The sequence below is a fragment of the Hyla sarda genome, chromosome 11 (assembly GCF_029499605.1).
Source record: "Hyla sarda isolate aHylSar1 chromosome 11, aHylSar1.hap1, whole genome shotgun sequence".
In the NCBI taxonomy this organism is placed as follows: domain Eukaryota; kingdom Metazoa; phylum Chordata; class Amphibia; order Anura; family Hylidae; genus Hyla; species Hyla sarda.
In genome coordinates, this window is record NC_079199.1 from 5,077,591 (window position 1) to 5,098,438 (window position 20,848).

Genomic DNA, 20,848 nt, shown 5'->3' on the forward strand with positions numbered 1-20,848 from the left:
CTGCTACAGACGCAGACCTACTGCTACAGACGCAGACCTACTGCTACAGACGCAGACCTACTGCTACAGACGCAGACCTACTGCTACAGACGCAGACCTACTGCTACAGACGCAGACCTACTGCTACAGACGCAGACCTACTGCTACAGACGCAGACCTACTGCTACAGACGCAGACCTACTGCTTCAGACGCAGGCCTACTGCTTCAGACACAGGCCTACTGCTACAGACACAGGCCTACTGCTACAGACACAGGCCTACTGCTACAGACACAGGCCTACTGCTACAGAAACAGGCCTACTGCTACAGACACAGGCCTACTGCTACAGACACAGGCCTACTGCTACAGACACAGGCCTACTGCTACAGACACAGGCCTACTGCTACAGACACAGGCCTACTGCTACAGACACAGGCCTACTGCTACAGACACAGGCCTACTGCTACAGACACAGGCCTACTGCTACAGACACAGGCCTACTGCTACAGACACAGGCCTACTGCTACAGACACAGGCCTACTGCTACAGACACAGGCCTACTGCTACAGACACAGGCCTACTGCTACAGACACAGGCCTACTGCTACAGACACAGGCCTACTGCTACAGACACAGGCCTACTGCTACAGACACAGGCCTACTGCTACAGACACAGACCTACTGCTACAGACACAGGCCTACTGCTACAGACACAGACCTACTGCTACAGACACAGGCCTACTGCTACAGACACAGGCCTACTGCTACAGACACAGACCTACTGCTACAGACAGAGGCCTACTGCTACAGACAGAGACCTACTGCTACAGACACAGGCCTACTGCTACAGACACAGGCCTACTGCTACAGACACAGACCTACTGCTACAGACACAGACCTACTGCTACAGACACAGACCTACTGCTACAGACACAGACCTACTGCTACAGACACAGACCTACTGCTACAGACACAGACCTACTGCTACAGACATAGACCTACTGCTACAGACATAGACCCACTGCTATAGACATAGACCTACTGCTACAGACATAGACCTACTGCTACAGACATAGACCTACTGCTACAGACATAGACCTACTGCTACAGACATAGACCTACTGCTACAGACATTGACCTGCTTTTATAGACATAGACCCACTGCTACAGACGTAGACCCACTGCTACAGACGTAGACCCACTGCTACAGACGTAGACCCACTGCTACAGACACAGACCTACTGCTACAGGCATAGACCTACTGCTACAGACATAGATCTACTCAGGTATCAGATGAGTATCTGCCCCCTTCTGAATAAGTTTATCGAGAGTGGTACACACGCTAGGTAAGACCACCCAGTCACCTGTTAGCCGAGATGATACTTTCTTTTTATTAAAACAGGAAGAGACTGTACAAGGTTTATATAGATGACAGTGATGTCTGCGAAAGGGATTGTGTGAATTGAGTGTTAAAAGCACTTTATTGTGTGGTATGGGGTGTGAGATGCAGGGCAGATGGAATTACCCTAGGGGCAGATGGCATTAACCCCTTGTATTCGTGATGCCAGGGTGTTATTTATCCTCAATACCACCCGAAGGTATACCACTAGATCCTTGGCTAGGCACGGGGGCAATAATGACTCCGACGCCAAGTTACGGACAACAGTAGTTTTACTGAGTGACAGATGGTAAAGTCTATACAGTGTAGCCAGGGCCACGGAGGTGACCAATGACTTCAGAGACCTTAAGGGCTTGCTGAGACCTGTAGTAGAATGGGACAATTTAGTGCAGGCCACGCTGACTTGACAGATGACTTTGACTTGACTGACTTGTGACTGACAATGCTGTGACTGTGGCTTACTTGTGGCTGCAGACTTGACTTGAGGCTCCTATGACTCCAGACACACTCCTAGATTCGACTGCACTGGACCTCAGCTTAGCAGAAAGAGGGCGAGCAGAGGCTCCACCCAGGGCTTTTATGGGGGAGACTCTGGTGGGATCCCATTGGTCACCCTTAAGTCACCTGGCCACTAATACCTCCTGGGTAACAATCACATGATAACTCACATGACAACTGGTGATCACATGGGAACATTTCTTAGAGGTATAACACTTCTTTACACACTTTACAGCATAATAAATGCCAAAACATATGTACATGATGGGACGGGTGTAAGGAGGTCCAGAGGACACTGCAGGGAGGCTGCATGACAGGGCAGCAAGAGTACGGGGTAACAACTCCCATAATTGTCCATTGTAAAACTTTGTCTACGCAATTCTTCATTAGATACATTTTCTGCTATCTTTGCTACATTCCACAGCTAATCGCCATCTTCGATACACGATGGGAGGGGTAAGGAGCATACAGGTGGGGGAGGAGGGATCAGTTTAATTGAGCAAATATCTTAGTAAGTAGTTTAGGGAAAAATAGACATTTTATATTAGTACATATATATTAGTACATATGAATCCATTATAGCCCCCTCCCCCCTTAAAATGTCTATTTTACCTATCCCTTAACATGTGCCTAGCTCTTCTGTCCTTATATGCCCTGGAACTCTTTTGTGCTGCACGTTAGATAAGCCATGGCTACTTCATCGCCTCCCTTGTTGCAGTTTCTGCACATGAAGAACAGATGCTTTCCCTACGAGCCTTTAAGTCTGTATTGACCGGTAAGCTTTGTAATGGAAAGTAAGACTTATCAAAGTTGTCAAAGCTGAAAAACCCTACCTTATTGCCCAGGGCAGGAAGGTAATGAGTTGGCTGCACTGGCTGAGGCCTGTTCTGCGGCCACCAAAAGACAGGTAATATAGTTTTTTCCCCAGAGCCCAGTTATCTCGAACCTGTCATAGTGACTATCTGTTGCCCGGTTATCGTTACATGTAAGTCTGTTATTTGTATGTTGTTATATATAAGTCTGGCCAGTGTCTAAGGGACTCTGGGGGATTGAGTTCTAGTAACAAGACATCCCCATGATCTGTGAAGGGACTCTGGGGAATTGAGCGAACTGGGGGGCCTCCCATAATAACAAGACATCCCCGTGAACCCTAGAGGAACTCTGGGGATTGAGTGAACTGGGAGGTTGAGCGTGGTCATCCCTCTGACAGCAACACAGTGGGCTTGTCGCTTAAGGAGAGTGCCGGGAATTGCCCGTCACGGTCGCAGGATGCCGGAATATTGACACGGTAACTCCTGAATGTTTGGTATAAATGAAGATGAGAAACAGAATGTTACAGAAGGCCCATAGGAAGTAAATCAGAAAGTGGTTAGAGAAGAATGTAGGAGAAATTATAAAGTGTGTTGGAACTGTAGAAAGTGTTAATATATTGTTCAAGAATGTACTGAAGGAGTCAGGGGGAACCACAGGGGGTCCCCTGGAACCAATGAATAGCATAATAATAATAGTAGTGAATACTTTCCTTTTTAAAACTGTTAGTATGAATAAAAAGTGTTATAATTAATCATTTCAAACTAGTAAAAAGAAAAAGAAAATCCACGTGGTATTAGTTGAATTTTATGTTAATATATTTGCATCATTTTATCCTTTTATATTTTTGTGAATGTGTGAAGGAACCTTTGTGTGTATCCTATCTGTTATTATGTTATCTCTTGTATATGATTGTATGTGTTTGCAGTCTTTGTGTTATTGGTTGTTACAAAAGAAGAGAATGCTTGCAGATAGTGTTGTATATTTTGTATACATCCCTCCCCATCTCCTCTCTGCCTGGAGTCTGTGTACATCTGTGAGTGTATGATGTTGCATATACAGCACTTGCTATATCTAACACGCTACATTTCCAAGTGAGTATTGTATTTCTATGGTAATGGAAGACAAAGTCAAACTTCTTTTTCCCACATATTTTATGTAAGATACATTATAATCTTTGTTTTATAAAAATACAGAATCTTCAAAGCATAGGCATAGTGCTATGTCTCAGAATGGCGTCTGGGGACTAGCCAACTCCCAAAAGGTGGGGATTGTATGTTATACAAATGAATGTGTAATTAACATAAATGCTATAATATCATAGGATAAAGCAAGTTGTGGTGTCCCAGTATGGGATGGTGTGTCGCGGTACTTTCCTTCTGCCCTGTCAGGCAGAGTCCCTGCATGTCCCCAGGGTCCCCCTTATAGTATCACCATAATGTATATATGTTTGTATTATAAAAGTGTACTGTTTCTTTAATGTTTGTACCACATGATTGTTACCCAGGAGGCTCCAGTGACCAGGTAACCCCCCAAGTGACCTATGGGCTCCTTGCACAGCCCCCCTATTTAACCAGAGGAGGGGCTGTAATCACTCTCTTAGCACATTGCTTTTCCTGCTGAGGTTCCGTGCAGTCAAGTTGTTCCAGTGTCTGTGTCCAGAGAATTGGAGGCCTCAAGCCTAAAGTCCTGCAGCCACAAGTCGGTCATCAGTAAGTCAAGTCATCATATTGTCAGTCACCATCTCTGTCAAGTCCATCTGTAGTCACCGTGGCCTGCACTAAAGTCAGTCTAACTACTGCAAGTCCCAGCAAGCCTGCGAGGTCCCCCTGTGTCACTGGTCACCTCCTTGGGATATTTGGCTGTACTGCAAAAGACTATATCACCTGTCTTGCCTCAGTAAAGCTGCTGTTATCCTTAATCTGGCATTGGTGTCATCATTGCCCCTGCCTAACCCAGGATCAGCAGTATTACTTTCGGGTGGTTAAGGCTAAACCACCCCCTGGCGTCACGACAAGAAGGGGTTAATGCCATCTGCCCCTTGGGCCATAACATCTGCCCTGCATCTGCTTTGTTTTGGGTTTTGCCTAAGTCCTAATACAGTCATGGCTGTAGATGTTGGCACCCCTGAATTTTTGAAGAAAATGAAGTATTTCTCACAGGAAAGGATTGCAGTAACACAGGTTTTGCTATACACATGTTTATTCCCTTTGTGTGTATTGGAACTAAACCAAAAAACAGAGGGGAAAAAAGCAAATTGGACATAATGTCACCAAATTCCAAAAATGGTCTGGACACAATTATTGGCCCCTTAACTTAATATTTGGTTGCACACCATTTGGAAACAATAAGTGAAATCAGTGTCTTCCTATAAGCATCAATAAGTTTCTTACACCTCTCGGCCGGAACGTTGAACCACTCTTCCTTGATACCTTTCATCAATTTTTCTCTTCCGTCCGCGCCCAGGGAGATTAGCTACAGTGCCATGGGGTGTAAACTTCTTGATAATGTTGCGCACTGTGGACAAAGACAAATCTAGATCTCTGGAGATGGACTTGTAACCTGGAGATTGTTGATATTTTTCCACAATTTTGGTTCTCAAGTCCTCAGACAGTTCTCTTCTCCTCTTTCTGTTGTCAATGCTTAGTGTGGGACACACAGACACACAATGCAAAGACTAAGTGAACTTCTCTCCTTTTTATCTGCTTTCAGGTGTGATTTTTATATTGCCCACACCTGTTACTTGCCTGAGGTGAGTTTAAAGGAGCATCACATGCTTGAAACAATCTCATGTTTCCACAATTATGAAAGGGGACAATAATTTTGTCCGGCCCATTTTTGGAGTTTGGTGACATTATGTCCAATTTGCTTTTTTTTCCTCCTTTTTTTGTTTAGTTCGAATACACACAAAGGGAATAAACATGTGTATAGCAAAACATGTGTTACTGCAATCCTTTTCTGTGAGAAATACTTCATTTTATAAAGAAAATTTCAGGGGTGCCAACATTTCCGGCCATGACTGTATACAGTAAAGTCACCTTTCTATTTTGCATAATTTTGCCTTGAGTAATTGTAAAGTTCCGTAGAACAAACTGTTTTGTTGACATTGTTGTCCCCTTGGGTTAAAATTCTGTCTTCGAGAAAGGCTGAACTAATTCCAGGACTGTATCTTGTTTTGTTGATGGGGGAGTCACCCTGTAGGTTTCATTCACTGACTTGTAGCAGTGTTGGGGACTAACCCTTAACCCTCTCCTTTATATGGGCTTTTAAAGAATTCCAGTTAAGCACAGTCAGTTCCAGATCTCATACCCTCCCTGCTTGAAAACTCCCTTATCTTACGCCAAGCACAGAACACAACCTTGAATGATTCAGGGGGGGAGAGGAAAAAAAAATTAAATTAAAAATAAAATTAAAAAAAATAGAAAGAAAAGCATGATTGTTCGTTTCTTTTGATATTTGCTGGACTGTTAAGTTTGAATTCTAACAATTTACTACTTTGTTCCACAAATGAAATGTATTTTTTGGTATATATTTTGACATTTTGGTTTGACATTTAAGGTTACCTTCCCTACCCCCATCTTTCCTTATCATGTTTTACAAATTGTACATATCATCCAGGTCGGAATTTTATGCATGTTCTGAATTATCTAAGAGTTTTATAAATCGTAGCCCACAATACATTTTGTGCATGGGTTTCTCTGAACAGTGTGTCAATTTTTGTATGTTCCTGCCCTTTTGCTTTTTAATAAAAAATAATAAGTACATTTTCCCTCATGGGCTAAAAAATTGCCACATCGCCATTCAATGAAAATGACTGAGCTTAGTGTAATTCTCCATCAAGAACCTTCTCTAGGTATATAAGCCCTATATGATAAAATGTATGTTTCTTCTATACTGCTAAACTCTTTTCTATACAATATACCGTATATACTCGAGTATTAGCCGACCCGAATATAAGCCGAGGCCCCTACTTTCACCCCCAAAACCTGGGAAAACTTATTGACTTGAGTATAAGCTTAGGGGGGGGAAATACATCATCCCCCCCTGTCATCATCCAGACCCCCCCCTGTCATCATCCAGACCCCCATTATCATCACCCCCTGTCAAATCCCCCCTGTCATCATCACCCCCAGTCTATATCCCCCCTGCCATCATCCAGACCGTCCCCTCCGTCATCATATAGGCCCCCCTCATTGTCTACTCACCTCCCCAGTTCTCTCGGTCCTGTTGCTTAGTAGCTGCAGGGACCGTCCGCATTCCGGTGGGGAGGGTGAGCCGGTCTGGGCCGTCCATCTTCACCGGGAGGCCCTCTTCTCCACTCCGGGCCGGCCCCAGACTAGTGACTAGCTGCATTGACGCTTCCGCCGTCTGCTGTGCACGGACGTCCCTGTGCGTCGTCCTCAATGCAGCATCACTAGTCGGATGGTCCCTTCAGCGAAGATGTATGGCCCAGCCAATCCCCCCTCACCCTCACCCCCAACGTTTTTTTTTCCACTCAAGTATAAGCCGAGGGGGGCATTTTCAGCACGAAAAATTGTGCTGGAAAACTCGGCCTATACTCGAGTATATACGGTACTAATGTTACAGGAGACAGCAGAATTCTCCATTACAAGACAACCTCCTTACAGCTTACTGGTACCGCAGAGTCAGTTTTAATGCAAAACAATCTGGGCCTAAAGGAGGAAGGAATAAAGTTATTGCAGAGATTTGTCGGTAGCTATAACCCTATTCATTTCTTTTACTGCACAGCTCCCAGCTTCCTTTATGATAGCAATAATTCTGAATATGTGAGTGAAGCAGCTGGATTCCCATCTTGGTGCTCTGCAGCCTGCGGTGTGCCTGACACTTTATACAGATTGATACCTGTATATGGAGCCTGTGTACATGGTTCATAGCTGTAAGTCTTGAAGCAGAAACAAGTGGTCCCTCATATTCGTCCTAGACTCTAGACTCTGCTCCCCTGCACCATGTCTGGAATCAGCATCATATACTTTATACACTGCTCAAAAAAAAATACACACTAAGATAACACATCCTAGATCTGAATGAATGAACTAATTGTATGAAATACTTTTGTGGTGGCCCAGTACGGGATGGTGTTACCCCGTACCTTCCCTGCCCTATCAGGACATGTCCCTCCGTGTCCCAAGTTCCCTCTACAGTGTTTCCCCCATTGTAAATATGTTATGCAATATGCTGTGTATTGTACCTTTAACAAGTTATACCGTGTGATTGTTACCCAGGAGGTACCAGTGACCAGCTGACCCCAAGAGTGACCTATGGGCTCCTTGCTAGTCTCCCCATATAAGCCCTGGGTGGAACTAGCTCACTCTTTCCTCTCTTGGAGCTTATAGCTCTGTGTGCTGAGGTCCAGTGCAGTCAAGCTGTCTAACTGTGTGTGTTCAGAGCATTGGAGGCCTCAAGTCAAGTCCTGCAGCCACAAGTCAAGTACGAGTAAAATAAAGTCACCATCCTGTCAGTCACAAGTCAGTCAAGTCAAGGCATCTGTCTACTCAGCGTGGCCTGTACTAAATTCTCCCGTCTAACTACAAGTCCCAGCAAGGTCTCTGTGTCACTGGTCACCTCCTTGGGCCCTGGCTGTACTGCAAAGACTATACCAATTGTCTACCCTCAGTAAAGCCCCCATGCCTAGCCCAGGATCCAGCGGTATAACCTTCGGGTGGTTATAGGCTAAACCACGCTCTGGTGTCACGAATACAAGGGGGTAATGCCATCTGCCCCTATGATAACACCATCTGCCCTGCACCTCACACCCCACCATACCAATGGAAATCAAATTTATCAACCCATGGAGGTCTGGATATGGAGTCACACTTAAAATCAAAGTGGAAAACCCCACTACAGGCTGATCCAACTTTATGTAATGTCCTTAAAACATGTCAAAATGAGGCTCAGTAGTGTGTGTGGCCTCCACGTGCCCGTATGACCTCCCTACAATGCCTGGGCATGCTCATGATGAGGTGGCGGATACCTGGACAGTCTGTGGGGGATGGAGCAAGACATGATGTCCCAGATGTGCTCAATCGGATTCAGGTCTGGGGAACGGGCGGCCAGTCCATAGCATCAATGCCTTCCTCTTGTAGGAACTGCTGACACACTCCAGCCACATGAGGTCTAGTATTGTCTTGTATTAGGAGGAACCCAGGGCCAACGGCACCAGCATATGGTCTCACAAGGGGTCTGAGGATCTCATCTCGGTACCTAATGGCAGTCAGGCTACCTCTGGCAAGCACATGGAGGGCTGTGCAGCCCCCCAAAGAAATGTCACCCCACACCATTACTGACCCACCGCCAAACCGGTCATGCCTGAGGATGTTGCAGGCAGCAGAACGTTCTTCACAGTGTCTCCAGACTGTCATGTCTGTCACATGTGCTCAGTGTGAACCTGCTTTCATCTGTGAAGAACACAGGGCGCCAGTGGTGAATTTGCCAATCTTGGTGTTCTCTGGCAAATGCCAAACGTCCTGCACGAGGTGAGCTGTAAGCACAACCCCCACCTGTGGACGTTGGGCCCTCATACCACCTTCATGGAGTCTGTTTCTGACCGTTTGAGTGGACACATGCACATTTGGGGCCTGCTGGAGGTCATTTTGCAGGGCTCTGGCAGTGCTCCTCCTGCTCCTCCTTACACAAAGGTGGAGGTAGCGGTCCTGCTGCTGGGTTGTTGCCCTCCTACGGCCTCCTCCACGTCTCCTGATGTACTGGCCTGTCTCCTGGTAGCGCCTCCATGCTCTGGACACTACGCTGACAGACACAGCAAACCTTCTTGCCACAGCTCGCATTGATGTGCCATCCTGGATGAGCTGCACTACCTGAGCCACTTGTGTGGGTTGTAGACTCCGTCTCATGCTACCACTAGAGTGAAAGCACCGCCAGCATTCAAAAGTGACCAAAACATCAGCCAGGAAGCATAGGAACTGAGAATTGGTCTGTGGTCACCACCTGCAGAACCACTCCTTTATTAGGGTTGTCTTGCTAATTGCCTATAATTTCCACCTGTTGTCTGTTCCATGTGAAATTGATTGTCAATCAGTGTTCTTCCTGAGTGGACAGTGGGATCTCACACAAGTGTCAGTGACTTGGAGTTACATGGTGTTGTTTAAGTGTTCCCTTATATTTTTGGGAGCAGTGTATATTTATATAGGCAGAGGAACATGTTGCTTGCCACATTGTTGCAGCAGTAAGTGCCAGGCAAATGTTACCCAATGCCATCTACGAAAATACTCCAGGACGTATCAGATTCAATTCCTGGAAATATTGTTCACTTGGAGTTTTTCCATGTAAGTAAATTATTTGACACAGTCTATTTCCTGTGCCCAGAGGCGTAGCTTGTAGCTTCTGGGCCCCGATGCAAAATCTGCAACAGGGCCCCAAATGCCAATTAAAATACTGGTCTCTTATGGGGCAGATGTGTTTTGGGGCCCCCTTAGGCACTAGGGCCGCTGTGGCTGCTACCTGTATAGTCAAGCCCCTGCCTGTGCCTACAAATATTCACATTGAAATATATTGAAAGAACACCTAGCTTTATATCAGTGGTCTCCAATCTGAGCCATAGGTTGGAAAACACTGCTGAGGATCACACAGTCTCATTAGGGCAGGGGTCCTCAAACTACGGCCCACGGGCCACATGCGGCCCGCCGAGGACATTTATCCGGCCCGCGGCTGCCTGGGACATCCCTGTGTTCTGAAAGATGTTTTCGGGACACAGGGATGTGCTCTCTGAGACCCCGCGTTTACTTTAAAAACGCAGGGGCCGCCGGGAAGGTGGCGCACGCAGCAACGGAGCGCGGAGGAGCGGGGCAGCGATGAGGACGTGCGCTGGCCAGCTAGGTAAGTGTTACCAGCGGCACGTCAGCTTCGGTGCTCCGACCACCGCTCCTTCGGTCCCGGGACTTACTGCTATGTCCGGACCGGAGGAGCTGTGGTTGGAGCACTGAAGTGGGGGCAGAACACAGGATCGAGGCTGTATGTCTGTGGGGGAACATACTGCACCTAATGTGGGGGAACTATAGCCTAATGTGGGGAGCTATACTGCACCTAATTGTGGGGAGCTATACTGCACCTAATTTGGGGGATCTATACTGCACCTAATGTGGGGGAACATTATACTGCACCTAATGTGGGGGAACATTATACTGCACCTAATGTGGGGGAACATTATACTGCACCTAATGTGGGGGAACATTATACTGCACCTAATGTGGGGGAACATTATACTGCACCTAATGTGGGGGAACATTATACTGCACCTAATGTGGGGGAACATTATACTGCACCTAATGTGGGGAAACATTATACTGCACCTAATGTGAGGGAACATTATACTGCACCTAATGTGGGGGAACATTATACTGCACCTAATGTGGGGGAACATTATACTGCACCTAATGTGGGGAAACATTATACTGCACCTAATGTGGGGGAACATTATACTGCACCTAATGTGGGGGAACATTATACTGCACCTAATGTGGGGGAACATTATACTGCACCTAATGTGGGGGAACATTATACTGCACCTAATGTGGGGGAACATTATACTGCACCTAATGTGGGGGAACATTATACTGCACCTAATGTGGGGGAACATTATACTGCACCTAATGTGGGGGAACATTATACTGCACCTAATGTGGGGAAACATTATACTGCACCTAATGTGGGGAAACATTATACTGCACCTAATGTGGGGAAACATTATACTGCACCTAATGTGGGGAAACATTATACTGCACCTAATGTGGGGAAAAATTATACTGCACCTAATGTGGGGAAACATTATACTGCACCTAATGTGGGGAAACATTATACTGCACCTAATGTGAGGAAACATTATACTGCACCTAATGTGAGGAAACATTATACTGCACCTAATGTGGGGAAACATTATACTGCACCTAATGTGGGGAAACATTATACTGCACCTAATGTGGGGAAAAATTATACTGCACCTAATGTGGGGAAACATTATACTGCACCTAATGTGGGGAAACATTATACTGCACCTAATGTGGGGAAACATTATACTGCACCTAATGTGGGGAAACATTATACTGCACCTAATGTGGGGGAATTGTACTGCACCTAATGTGGGGGAACTGTACTGCACCTAATGTGGGGGAACTGTACTGCACCTAATGTGGGGGAACTGTACTGCACCTAATGTGGGGGAACTGTACTGCACCTAATGTGGGGGAACTGTACTGCACCTAATGTGGGGGAACTGTACTGCACCTAATGTGGGGGAACTGTACTGCCAACCCTAATGTGTGGGAACTACAACCTAACGTGGGGGATCTATACTGCCAACCTAATGTGGGGGGAACTGTGCTGCATACTTAAAGTGGTAGTCCACTAATAAGATATATAATTGTGCATATCTTTTGATATCTATAGTCCGGCCCTCCAACTGTCTGAGGGACTGTGAACTGGCCCCCCTGTTTAAAAAGTTTGAGGACCCCTGGATTAGGGCATGCTGGGATTTGTAGTTTTACAAAAGCTGGATAGCCACATGTTGGGAAACGCTGTGGGCTTAGGGCATGTTGAAAGTTGTAGATTATGAACAGCTGGAGATCACAGGCAGGCTTTTAGGTCATGCTGGGAGTTGTAGTTTTGCAATAGCTAGAGTAGTGGTCTTCAAACTGTGGCTCTCCAGATGTTGCATAACTACAATTCCCAGCATGCCCGGACAGCCGTTGGCTGTCCGAGCATGCTGGGAGTTGTAGTTTTCAAAGCTGGATGGCCACAATTTGAAGACCACAGAGCTAGAGAGCTACAAGTTGGAAAAACACTGCAGGAGATCACATGCAGACTGTTAGTGCAGTGTTTCCCAATCGGTGTTCCTCCAACTAAAACTCTCAGCATGCCCGGACAGCCCAGTTAAACAGTGCAACAGCTAAAGGCACATTGGTTGGGATTCGCCATGTTTGGGCATGCTGGGAGTTGTAGTTTGGCTACAGCTGGAGAGCCCCGGAGGCACAGTTCGGCTAGGTTCACACTACGGAATCTCCAGGAAGAAAATTTCCGCCTGGAGATTCCGATTGCGGCCAGCGCTGACTGAATCAGTCGGCGCTAGGACCGCGCGGACACTGCAGTCTCCAATAGTATTAGTAATAGTAATAGTATGAGCAAAGACATTCTTCAGGCGGAAATTTCCAAGCGGATTTTCCGTTCAGAAAATTCCGCTCCACAAATTCCAAAGTGTGAATTTGTGAACGGAAACCCATTCACTACACTATACAATTTCAAAGCAGAATTACAGGTGGAAATTCCGTAGTGTGAACCTAGCCTTAGGGAACACTCCAAGGGAACACACACAGCCTGTCAGGACATACTAGCAGTTGTTCTTTTGTAATAGCTGGAGAGCACTCGTCTATATTATTTGAATGATTCACTTTATATTGAGGGCCCTGAGGGTTATGTAGCTTTCATGACATCAACCAATAATAACTATTTACATGATGCAAACATATACCTAGACACCCACACGCCTATCACATGTGAAGCAAATACTTTCCCTGCAGTGCATACACCCGGGCACATACATCAGTCTGCCAGTCTCCTCACCAGATTCTCAGGTCCCAGGCACCGGCGCATCGGTATTTGGTAGAGATAGTCGGCATGTTGGATCTTTACTTCTTTACTGCCCAACCTTATTGTTCTTGAAGTGATAAGACAACAACCACGAGCGTAACTGGAGGAGTCCCAAAGACCCCTTCTGTTACATAAAAAAATCCTCTTGTCTTATAAATGGCACATGGAAGGTGGGGCCCCTGGAAAAATAAATTCACTGGGGCCCAGGAGCCTTTAAAGGGTAGCTCAGACCATCCTATTTTTTTTTTTTTTGCTAGCCCGTTACCCCCCCCCCTACGCCACTAGCCCGTTCCCTCCCCCCCCCCCCCCCCCCCGCATACCCCGTTCCCTCATTACACTTGCAGTTACTGCAGAGTCCGGCAGCGGGCGTGCAGGGACAGCGGCGGCAACGAGGCGGCGGTGGCGATGTGCGGGAGGAGTGGCCTCCCAGCCAGTGGCCGGGGAGCCAATGCGCTCGCTCCCGCCTGTCTGATTGACAGGCAGGGAGCGAGTGCAGCCTAACTGAAAAAGGACTGATTGCCACTCCAAAATCAGTCCTTTTTCAGTAGCCGGTTTTTAAATGTAAATTAGACCTTTTTAATGAAAAAAAAAAATAATAAAAGTATATTAGAGATATGTTGTAGTACATAAGTACTACAACATATCAAAAAATAAAGTTGGTGACAGTGCCCATTTAAGGGGTACTCTGGTGGGAAAAAAAAAAATTTTTCCAGAAAGTTAGACAGATTTGTAAATTATGCCATATTTTTTTTTTTATCCTTCCAGTACTTATCTGCTGCTGTATGCTCCAGAAGAAGTTGCGTTGTTCAAACTTAGCTAAACTGAGTTTGGAGTGGACAGAGGAGTCTGGAGGAGGACAGACGAGTGTGGAGGAGGACAGAGAAGTAAGGAGGAGGAGGAGGACAGAGGAGTGTGGTGAGGGTGTGATGAGGGCAGATGGAATTACTCTAGGGGCAGATGGCATTAACCCCTTGTGTTCGTGACGCCAGGTCATGGTTTATCCTCTACACCACCCGAAGGTATACCGCTGGATCCTGGGCTAGGCACAGGGGCAAATAATGATTCAGACGCCAAGTTACGGAACAACGGCAGCTTTACTGAGTCAGACAGATGTAACAGTCCATGCAGCTTGGCTAGGCTCAAGAAGGTGAATAGTGACTTCAGAGACCACTGGACCGGATTAACTCTTTCAGGCACAGACTTTACACAGTTCACAATGGCAGATAACAAACTTCTCTTCACCTCCCCCTCTATTTCACAAGCGCCTCGGAATAAACACTTTTCACTGATGAAGTCCCGTACACTTTCTGGTGCAATTTCTTTTTGCATCTGCGCGTAAATTTTCGGCAATACTGGACACCGTTCAGACTGGGGGGTAATTTTTGCACAAGGCGCACACCAGTATCCTGTTCGTAGGATGCCAAAAGTTGTGGTGAGGGTGTGATGAGGGCAAATGGAATTACCATAGGGGCAGATGGCATTAACCCCTTGTGTTCGTGACGCCGGGTCGTGGTTTATCATCTACACCACCTGAAGTTATACCGCTGGATCCTGGGCTAGGCACGGGGGCAAATAATGACTCCGACACCAAGTTACGGAGCAACGGCAGCTTTACCGAGTCAGACAGATATAACAGTCTATGCTGCTGGGCTAGGCCCAAGGAGGTGACCAGTGATGTCATAGACCACAGGGCTTTCTGGGACTTATAGTGGACTTGGACACTTTGATGCAGGGCCACTTTGATCCATGCCTATTTTGCTTGGAGCCCCCAAATTCCTTCAAGGCCCTGCTTAAGATGATACATAAGACAAGTGTGTGTGTGTGTGGTTGTGTGTGTGTGTGTGTGTGTATGTGGGGGGGGGTCACTGACTTGGAGTCTGCCTGAAAGGGCAGCAAAGGTACAGGGGTGCAACTCCTGTACTGGGCCACCTCAGGAGTATGAGGACAGAGGAGTCTGGAGGAATGGAGGAGGACATAGAAGTGTGGAGGAGGACAAAGGGGTTAGGAGGAGGAGGACAGGGGAGTGTGGAGGAGTAGAAGGACAGAGGGGTTAGGAGGAGGATGACAGAGGAGTGTGGAGGAGTAGAAGGACAGAGGGGTTAGGAGGAGGATGACAGAGGAGTGTGGAGGAGTAGGAGGACAAAAGAGTCTGGAGGAAGAGGCCAGAGGGGTCTGCAAGAGACAGAGGAGTCTGACAGAGGGGTCAGGAGGAGGAGGAGTCTGGAGGGAGGAGGACAGAGGAGTCTGAAGGAGGAGGACAGAGGAGTCTAGAAGAGACAGCGGAGTCTGAAGGAGGACAGAGGGGTCTGGGGGGAATAGGACAAAAGGATTTGGAGGAGACAGTAGTCTGCAAGAGGTATCTGAAGGGGAGAGAGAAGTCTGGAGGAAACAGGAATTTGGAAGGGAACAGAGGAGTCTGGAGGAAGACTGAAGAGTCTAAAGGGGTCAGAGGAGTCTGAATGGGAGACAGAAATCTGAAGGGGGGCAGAAAAGTCTGAAGGGGGACAGAATATTCTGGATGAGGAGGCAGGAGTCTGAAGGGGGACAGAGGAGTCTGGAGGAGGAGGACAGAGGAGTCTGGAGGAGGACAGAGGAGTCCGGAGGAGGAGGACAGAGGAGTAGAAGGACAAAGGAGTCAGAAGGAGGGGACAGATTGGGCTGGAGGTGGAGAACAGAGGAGCCTGGAGGAAAAGATGGATGATTCAGGAGGAAGTGACAGAGGAGTCTGGAAGAGGAGGACAGAGAAGTCTGGAGAAGAGAACAGAGGAACCTGGAGGAGAGGACAGAGGAGTCTGAAGGAGGGGATAGAGGGGGCTGGAGGTGTAGAACAGAGGAGTCCGGAGGAGGAGGACAGAGGAGTCTGGAGGAAAAGATGGATGATTCAGGAGGAAGTGACAGAGGAGTCTGTTAGAGGAGGACAGAGAAGTCTGGAGAAGAGGACAGAGGAGCCTGGAGGTGGAGGACAGAGGAGGCAGAAGGGGAAAGGGTATCTGGCAGCAGCTTATTCCTCTGTACCATTGTGATACATAAGTAGGCTCAGCAGTGTGTATGTGTCTGCTGGTGATGGGAACATTCAGCTGGATTAAAATGTACCTGCAGCTTTAAAAATACATAAGTCAAACGTTTTGATCGGTTGGGGTCTGAGCATTCAGAACCTGACCAAATGTTAGAACGAGCGGGGAGAAAATTGCAGCTGACAGAGACAATCCCATAGACAATGTAAGTCTGTCTCCTGCACAGCGCACTCCTCTGTCAGCTGGTTCTAGCATCTACCATCTCATGCAGGAAATAAATGTATAGATTTATGGCTCTACTGAAGTGAATCATAGATGGATTTATAGAAAGACATTTTAGATTCATCTGTGGTGAACCAGGAGAGTTGTGGTGTCTGGGGTGTTGCATTGATGTAAGTGCAGGGTCTGGTGGTATTAACCCTTATATGTCGTGACGCCAGGGTGCGGTTTCCTTAGTGTTAATGGTCCTACCGCCAACCGTCCCAGAAACGGTAGGGAAATTAACGTAATGTCCACATCAGACTTTATGAATAAACAGAAGAACTTTACTTGAAGATTTTATGCAACAGTCTTCATACGTAACAGTCTCTTAAGAAGCAACCGGAATGCAGGTTCCGCTGGGACTTTGAAGCAATGAGCTTTGATGCAGGCCACTGCGCAACTAATTATAATCTTTAAGGTGGTAGTAGTCACACAGGATTTGATAGATTAAGCTTGGTAACTCACGGTTTAGTGGCTGCAGGTTCTTAGGCTTTGGCCTAGATGAATTTAGATTTCTTCTGAGATGTTTGTGCTTGCTTGATAGTCCGTCAGCAAGAGCAGGAACTAAGAGAGTCAAATTAGTGGCTACAGCCCTTTATATAATAAGGGGCTGGACTAAGCTCATTGGTCAGCAAACCTGTAAGTCCTGAACCCAGTGAACTCTGGGTACATCACATGACCATGGAAGGTCCTTGAACAATAGTACATTACAACTGTGCATCACGTGACCCGGGAAAGGTCCTATACATATATATCTCCTATACATTAATATTATCTTTATATATTAAACAATGTACAATTTATATGAGGCGTCCAGGGGTAAGCCCTGCAGGACAGCCCTATGGGAATGAAGGGACTCTGGCTGAGGGGACTTTAGACAGGGACAGGACCAGATCCTGTACCGGGACACCACACATCTAAATACAGGAAAATGTTTCCCCTACAAGGAGCTAAATATATGGTGACTCCCAGAGATCATAAAGCAGCTGAATGAGGCGAAGTCCACAGAGTTCTGCTTCATGTCCTGGGAGCTGTCCTGCAATGACACATATCTGCCAGCAGAGAGCAGCTCAGTCTTTCCTCTTGCTTTATGGCAGTGTTTCCCAACCAGGAGGCCTCCAGCTGTAGCAAAACTACAACTCCCAGCATGCCCGGACAGCCTTTGGCTGTCCGGGCATGCTCGGAGTTGTGGTTTTGCAACAGCTGGAGGTAAATTGGTTTGGGAAACATTACTTTATGAGTTCATTTATTTTTTTTTTTTTTATTCATCGCCCATTGTCAGAGGGATGCACCAAAGGCTATGAGGGCATGCTGGGAGTAGTAGTTTTGCATTAGTTGAAAAAAAAAAGACCCCTATAAACTACTTTACATCGGTCTAAATTAAAAGAATAAGGTATATATATATATATATATATATATATATATATATACACTGTATATATAAATATATATCTATATATATTATTGGGTATTAAGAAACATGATTGTTGACTGTTTCCAATTACAGCCCTGGTTAGTGAAGATTCTCAGTGTAAGATGGCACAGGGTAGTTTTGCTTTTAACAAATAATCCTTTAAATACAGAAGTTTTGTCAGCTTATTCTTCTAAATAAGTTTATAAAATTAAAAAAAGGTAAAGTAAGAAATATCAATGCAAAAATCGTGAACAAGGGATATAATAGGAAATTGGAATAAATAATACAATTGTATTGTAAATGAGTAAATTGTATTCATGGTGATAATAATAATAATTCTGGTAATTTCGTTCTCTCACCACTAGATGTCGCTGTGATACTAATAACGTTTATTCCTCAGGAACCTTGTTTGGCGGCTGCAGTTTCCGCTCGGGGGGTGCAGGAAGGTGAGTGTGTCCGCTCTGTGACTTGTCCTGGTGCAGAGGAGGATCAGTGTCCTATAGAGGAAGTGAACATAAAGTAACGGGTGTGTAATGTCTCCATAAGTCGTGATGCATTGCTATACAGTATTTGACCATATGGGGTGCTGTGGGGTCCGACACCTAATAAGGCTCATCATAAGGTGTAGTTACCCCTACTGAGGGCAGTAACCTTTATCATGTGTCACTGTTATGTGTATTGTCCTGGTGCATATGACATTACATGCTCAGTATACCTGAATATATATCATCACTGTGTATTATCCCTGTACTGTGACATCACTGTATATTATCTCTGTACTGTGACATCACTGTGTGTATTATCCCTGTACTGTGACATCACTGTGTATTATCCCTGTACTGTGACATCACTGTGTATTATCCCTGTACTGTGACATCACTGTGTATTATCCCTGTACTGTGACATCACTGTGTACTATCCCTGTACTGTGACATCACTGTGCGTATTATCCCTGTACTGTGACATCACTGTGTATTATCCCTGTACTGTGACATCACTGTGTATTATCCCTGTACTGTGACATCACTGTGTGTATTATCCCTGTACTGTGACATCACTGTGTATTATCCCTGTACTGTGACATCACTGTGTGTATTATCCCTGTACTGTGACATCACTGTGTATTATCCCTGTACTGTGACATCACTGTGTATTATCCCTGTACTGTGACATCACTGTGTGTATTATCCCTGTACTGTGACATCACTGTGTGTATTATCCCTGTACTGTGACGTCACTGTGTATTATCCCTGTACTGTGACATCACTGTGTATTATCCCTGTACTGTGACATCACTGTGTGTATTATCCCTGTACTGTGACATCACTGTGTGTATTATCCCTGTACTGTGACATCACTGTGTATTATCCCTGTACTGTGACATCACTGTGTATTATCCCTGTACTGTGACATCACTGTGTATTATCCCTGTACTGTGACATCACTGTGTACTATCCCTGTACTGTGACATCACTGTGTATTATCCCTGTACTGTGACATCACTGTGTATTATCACTGTACTGTGACATCACTGTGTATTATCCCTGTACTGTGACATCACTGTGTATTATCCCTGTACTGTGACATCACTGTGCATTATCACTGTACTGTGACATCACTGTGTATTATCCCTGTACTGTGACATCACTGTGTATTATCCCTGTACTGTGACATCACTGTATATTATTGCTGGATTGTGATAGTAAAGTGGGGCCCTTTGCAGGTTTTTGCTGTGGGGCCCCTTGGTTACCCGTTTGGCCCCTGTGTTGAGCTTTATACAGCTGGGATTGTAAGGTTTGGTTCACAATTAGCAGATTTGTTACTTAAATCTCTGCTGCTCGTTCATCTGGATGTGGTTGTTCCTGCAGCAGTTGCCATGATGTACAGGACACGTGAATACTGATTGACCTGCCCTAAATTAGGGGAGATTGAGAAAGAATACATTTATTCTCTATTAACCTGTTTATGTAAGTATGGAGCCGGGCTGCGTTTCTTGCTGACGTTCGGTCTGTGTGTCAGTATGAAGGGTCGTCCGTCCCTCCTTGTGGCTGATGTACAATCGTTCTCTTTCAGGAGATAAACTATAAAACTTATGACTGTTTAACCAGTTAGTTAAAAATTGATACAAAGTGAAGAAAATCTGGAGATCAGGCTCTGTGTATAATCCGCACTGTGTATAATCCGCACTGTGTATAATCCGCCTGGTATGGACGGAGCTGGGTCCCCAGGGCCCGAGGTAGGTCACATGGTGAAGGGGCCGCAGCGGTGCCGTGTCCTGTTGTCACATTCACTGCTGCCAGGACACGAGGGGAAGAAGTCACTTGTGTTATGTATAAGCTATCTGTATGTTGTAATGACCTCTGCTTGTTGTCAGTGAATGGAACCATCGATCTGACAGGATGTGGACAGGCACTGGGTGGAGACAGTTGCAAATAGATAAGTGGTTTCCAAACTGTGGCCCTCCAGATGTTGCAAAACTACAAATCCCAGCATGCCCGGACAGCCTTTGGCTGTCCGGGCATGCTGGGAGTTGTAGTTTTGCAACATCTAGAGGTCCGCAGTTTGGAGACCATTGCATTAGACCATGCCCAAGGCTGTCCAGACATGCTGGGAGTTGTAGTTTTGTAACATCTGGAGGTCCGCAGTTTGGAGACCACTGCATTAGACCATGCCCAAGGCTGTCCAGACATGCTGGGAGTTGTAGTTTTGTAACATCTGGAGGTCCGCAGTTTGGAGACCACTGCATTAGACCATGCCCAAGGCTGTCCAGGCATGCTGGGAGTTGTAGTTTTGCAACATCTGGAGGTCCACAGTTTGCAGACCACTGCATTAGACCATGCCCAAGGCTGTCCAGGCATG

General features: G+C 46.1%; 1 protein-coding gene across 3 annotated transcripts in view; it reads left to right on the forward strand.

Moving 5' to 3' along the window:
* Window positions 1–4,306: 4,306 nt before the first annotated feature.
* DGLUCY (D-glutamate cyclase) overlaps window positions 4,307–20,848 on the forward strand; it is a 116,693-nt gene continuing 100,151 nt past the window's right edge. The window contains exons 1-2 of one of the 3 annotated variants that reach the window (XM_056546975.1): window positions 4,307–4,398; window positions 18,390–18,435. Coding sequence is in view for 1 of the 3 variants with exons in the window: in XM_056546973.1 (XP_056402948.1) it covers window positions 20,196–20,225 (30 nt within the window). In the remaining 2 variants the exon portion in view is untranslated. The other 2 variants (XM_056546974.1, XM_056546973.1) reach the window with 2 other exon arrangements.